Source organism: Pan paniscus, chromosome 11 (assembly GCF_029289425.2).
Source record: "Pan paniscus chromosome 11, NHGRI_mPanPan1-v2.0_pri, whole genome shotgun sequence".
Lineage (NCBI taxonomy): Eukaryota > Metazoa > Chordata > Mammalia > Primates > Hominidae > Pan > Pan paniscus.
This window is the reverse complement of record NC_073260.2, coordinates 34396169-34401558: the sequence shown is the minus strand read 5'-3', so window position 1 is coordinate 34401558 and position 5390 is coordinate 34396169. Positions and strand designations below refer to the sequence as shown.

The window sequence follows — 5390 nt, the reverse complement described above, 5'->3', positions numbered from 1 at the left end:
CCCTTAAGTTCCGGCATCAATCCCAGGGTGGATCCTTGCTTCACCACTTCTTATGAGAATTTAGGCAACTCAGCTCTCTTATTTAATCAAGGGTATTGTTGATTGCACTAAAAGAGACAACAATACTATTTATCTCATAAAACTGTTAGAAGAATTAAATGAATTAATGCATGCATAATGCTAACCCAGTATCTGGAACATTGTAAAGTTCAACAAACATTAGATGTAATAGTAATACTTACAAATGCCCATCTCTTCTCCCACTTCCAGACAAATTTGATCTCTCCACTTCCCCATCTTCCCCCACTCCCAACACATACACACACAAACCCATTACTGAAACGCACTCTCCTAAAGCAGAAAATCTGGCCTTAGGAACCCTGGATTCAGTTTTTTTGTTTGTTTGTTTGTTTGAGACAGAATCTTGCTCTGTCACCCAAGCAGGAATGTGGTGGTGCAATCTCAGCTCACTGCAACCTCCACTTCGTGGGTTCAAGTGATTCTCCTGCCTCAGCCTCCCAAGTAGCTGGGACTACAGGCATGTGCCATCACGCCTGGCTAAATTTTTTTGTATTTTTAGTAGAGATGGGGTTTCACCATGTTAGCCAGGCTGGTCTTGAACTCCTGACTTCAGGCAATCTGCCCGCCTCAGCCTCCCAAAGTGCTGGGATTACAGGCATGAGCCACCACGCCCGGCTGGATTCAGTTCTATCACATGCTAGCTGCATGACCTTGAGAAAGATGCTCAACTTCTCTAAGCTGCAGTTTCTTCCTCTGTAAAATGGAAACCATAATTGTGTATTGACTTAACTCACAGCATCATCGTGAGGATTACATAAGGTAGAAATATAAGGAAGCTCCATGTTTATTGGTACATTATTTCCATTGTCCTTGTAATGATGTTGGTAGTTTTTTTATAAACTAATTACAGGTCTTTGTACTAATCTCTATTAAAATGTATAGACTTATTTACGATTTATCAGATTAACATTGCTGCTCTATGTTCAACGTTTGTATTTTTTTCTCATGTGATACATTTATCTGTGAGTTTTTAAAAACTCTATTCATATTAAAATGACAGCATAGGACCCCTATCCCTGCTAGTCACAAATTTTATTTTATTCATTAACAATAAATCCACAACAATTGGCTACATTATATACTGTTCTGGGGGCAATGGCAGAGTCAAAGAAATAAAATTTGGGGTGCGTGCCCTCGAGTCTGTTAGTCCTCTGGGGAAATGACCTACATTCTTAACCTTAAATGTTAATATCTTTTTTTTTTTTTTTTTGAAGGAGTCTCCCTCTGTTGCCCAGGCTGGGGTGCAGTGGCGTGATCTCAGCTCACTGCAACCTCCGCCTCCTGGGTTCAAGCGATTCTTCTGCCTCAGCTTCCTGAGTAGCTGGGATTACAGGCATGTACCGCCACGCCCAGCTAATTTTTATATTTTTAGTAGAGACGGGGTTTCACCATGTTGGCCAGACTGGTCTCTAACTCCTACCCTCAGGTGATCTGCCCGTCTCGGGCCCCCCAAAGTGTTAGGACTACAGGCCTGAGCCACCGCGCCCTGCCCAAATGTTAGTATCTTGAAATAGTTATGCGTCATGCCAAAGAAATCTAGAAGACCTCAAACTCTTCAATCACAGAACAAACTTGTAACTTCGATGGCAGTTGTCCTTAACAAGATTCCCTGCGGGCCCTCTCTGAAACGGAGGAGATGTGACATTATAGAACTGCAAAATCTTAGGATTCATCACCTAACTTTAATGCTGAAGGGTTTGGAGATCATTCGGACTAACCCTCATGTTTTACAGTTGAAGATAATGATACTGGAGAAGGACTCATCCCAAATCACCCGTCGGTGGCAGAGCCTGGACAAACCTATGTCTCCTCCCTTCACTCGTTTGGGGTTGTTGCTGGACTGCAGGGACTCGAAGTAAGTAGAGAGGGGTACAGGGCACTGGAAGAAGAGGTATTTTGCAGGAGTCTGTTTTTTCCTGCTCCCAAATCGGTGGGATGTCAGCGAAGGATGGGTCTCTGGAGCAGAGGAGCTAACAAGGTCTTCTGAAAACCATCACTGAGGGTGCTGTGGTTGGGAACTCGAAACCTTGCCAGTTAAAAGCGTTTCTGCGAATGTGGTTTCTGAGGGCGAGGAAGCCCTCCCCCGCCCCAGCGCCGGCCCCGCCCGCCGGGTGCCCGACAGTAACCCCGAGGCGTGCGGCAGCCCCAGCTGTCTTCAACATAGCCATCTGGAAGACAAAAACCAGAAAATGTGCGCCTTCTCATTTGAAACCTGGTCTTTAAGTCCGGCCCCTCCCCAGCAGGAGTGGGAACATTTAGTTTGCACCCACGTGGCTCTTCCGCGGGCGTATGCTCCACTCGGAAGCCCGGAGCTCTGTCCGGAATAGGCCAGACAGAGCTCCCTTCCCATCTGCCTTTTGCAGGAAGAAGGGATGTGGGGCAATCGGCACAGCTGAATAGGGGCCAGCTGTGGGAAAAGGGAGAGCGTGACAACAGATGGGGGGAGGAAGGAACGAGGAGTAATGGGGCGTCAGGGCCAGGGTGGCAGCTCAGAGGGCCCAATGTCGCCCCGCCAGACCCAGAAATTAGGGCACGTCTGCAAAGCTCACACCCTCCATTTGAGAGCCGAACCGAAACCATCGCAAGATAAAAGCTCCGGACTCCCAGCCGCGGCGGGCAGCGGGCGGCGCGCAAGCGCGCGGGGCCCCGAGTCTGACCTCGAGTTACCCCGCGCGGCGAGTCGCGGCGAAGTAGGTGAAAGGTAACTAGCAGACGCTGCTCTGGGCGAAGGCCGCGGCGCGCGTGCGCGGGGCTGGGCCTTGGGTTCCGTTCTCCCCCAAGTTTCTCCAAGTCTGCACTTCGCCAAACTATGGGTGTGTCATGGGCCAGTGCATGAAGCGATGGAGTGGGGACATCGAGCCGATTTGGAAAATTCCTACCACCCACTCTCTGTGGAGAAATGAGGTCCAGACGCGGTGCATGGGAGAGAACCACTTACTGAACGCCATGTATGTGCGCGGCGGGCGTGGTGCTGGGCGCCCTTCTTTTGATTCTCACAACCCTTTGAAAGACCTCAAAATGACCTCTCATGGAAGAGGAAACTGAGGCCCTGTGAGTTCATTTAATTGGCCCACGGTCATCCAATCAGTTAAGGGCAATTTCCATGAAGGGTCCGTGCTTCAAAGTGGGTTTTTGGCCCTAAAACACACAAACGACACCTGTAGCACATTTGGCAAGGCACCCTCATAGGCATTACTTATTCCATCCTTATCAGAAACCTGTGAGGTAGTAGGTGCTGTGACTATTTTCTTTTTGCAGATGGGGAAACTGAGACTCAAGGAAGTTGTTCTGGAATCCCACAGAGAATATCAGAGCTGAGATTTTCTGTCCTATTTTAGAGAGATAAAAAGCTGAAAGCTCAAAGTCACGTTCTCCCATCGCCAATCTGAAGACCTATGAGAGCTTCATGCTCTATGCGGTGAGTGGCCCAGGCCATGCTAAAGACAAAGAAGTTCTCGTTATTGGAGGTCTCCTTTGAGGGTTTCCATTACAAAATTACAAAGTGATCAACCCTTCTAGAAGACAGTTGGGTTGTTCACTTATTAAGGGCAGGGACAGAGTGCACTGCTCACAGTTGCTGAATTTGGTGTTCGTTCGGTGAGCTTATAGCTGAATGAACTCATTTTCAATCCCAGATTATTCAAGGGGGAAGCTGCCTTTGTGTCAGGCAATGGGTGAAGTTGCTTGTTTGTGACTTTTCCCAGAGGAGGGTTCTTGCATTCACGCAGCAAACATACTTATCATGCACTCTGCGGTGTTTATATAGCTGGAAAACAGATGGGAACTTCAAAGGACAGGAATGCTTTGCTTCTCTTGAAAATTCTGCTCTGAGTATTTGTCTTAGTCTTCTCGTGCTGGGTACTTAAACAACAGACATTTATTTTTCATAATTCTGGATGCTGGAAGTCCAAAATCAAGGTGCAGGCTGATTTGATTCCTGTTGAGGCCCCACTTTCTGGCTTGCAAACAGCCATCTTATCACTGTACGCTCTTATAACAGAGACTTCTCTCTAGAGTCTCTTCTTATAAGGCATGAATCCCATCCGGGGGCACCACCCTTATGACCTCATCTAAACCAAATTACCTCCCAAAGGACCCACCTCCTAATCATCATACTGGAGGTTAGGCATTCAACCTATGAACTGGGTGGAAGGGAGCACAAAAATTCACTCATAGCAATCCTAGATGTCTGGATATTTGCCCATCTCCATGCCTGGTAGAAGCCATGTAATCCCCCTACCCTGTCAGGGTTTCCTGTGACACAAGAAGTAGATCACCCAGGGAGGGGCACCGGAACCCCGTCACAACTCCTCCCACCCCACCAACCCCTTGGTGCCTCAGTTGCTCTTCAGAATCACAAAGGCCAGAAAACAGAAGCAGCTCTCCTCCTCTCCTAGGAGGCTTTGGAAACAGAGCGAGATGCAAATGGAAATTCCCCAAAAGGGAAATGCAAGGGAAGCAGAAAAACCTGCAGCAAAGTGGGTCTGCCCCCGCTACCCTCATTTCTTTCCAAGAATCCCCTCCCTTGAGTGTGCCGTCAGAGAATTGGAATGTCACTGCCCTGTCCCCCAAGACTGTGTTGCTGCTCAGGCTGATAAAGACAAAGGCTGCAATTGGGCTCGCTTTGCCCGAATGTAACCCTGCCTTGAAGCCTTCCTGAGGTGACCAGGGGAGATCATGTGCTGCCTGATGCTGTCAAGATGCCTGTGTGAGCTGCCTGCCTGCTGGTGTTGGCAGGAAGAAGGCTGCTTGATAACTTACATCAGCACCCCGTGGAGGGTTGAGAGCTTTGGCTATGCCGGGCCCTGTGCTGACACTTGTAGTTGAATTCCCTCCCATATGATCCTCCACAGCCCTATGCAGTAAGTGTGTGACCCCTGTTTTGGAGAGTATGAAACTGAGGCTCTGAGGAGGTAAGTGATTTCCCCACATCACCCAACCAGTAAAACGCATGGCTGAGACTCAGCTCCTTTCCTGCTCTAGGCATTTAAACCCAACACCCCAATAGGACAGGTTCTTGCAGCTGGCTGGGAAAATTGTCCCTAGGTTTCTTCCTTTCTTCCCTAATTATCCCAGAGAAATTTCAATAAAAATGTAGAACAAGGAAAATTCCAGGCCTTACACACAGTTAAATAATGAGTGACTTTATAGAGGAATGAATGAATGAAGGCAGAGAATGACGGTCGATAAAGTGCCTGGAATTGTGCCTGACACATAGTAAACACTCAATCACTATTTCCCAAATGGTTGAATAAAGGAATAAGAATATCAAAGTATATGGAAGGGAAGAATTTCAGTGTGAGATGCAA

The 5390-nt window shown here is 47.8% G+C and overlaps 1 protein-coding gene across 1 annotated transcript; it reads right to left on the bottom strand.

The window, feature by feature from the left end:
- Window positions 1-880: 880 nt before the first annotated feature.
- Window positions 881-5034, bottom strand: LOC130541784 (uncharacterized). The gene is made up of 3 exons (XM_057303112.1): window positions 4843-5034; window positions 2352-2970; window positions 881-2249 (listed from the first exon to the last, which is right to left on the bottom strand). The coding sequence occupies exons 1-3, from the start codon at window positions 5032-5034 to the stop codon at window positions 2116-2118; spliced, it is 945 nt and encodes a 314-aa protein (XP_057159095.1). The 3' UTR covers window positions 881-2115.
- Between the last annotated feature and the right edge of the window lie 356 nt (window positions 5035-5390).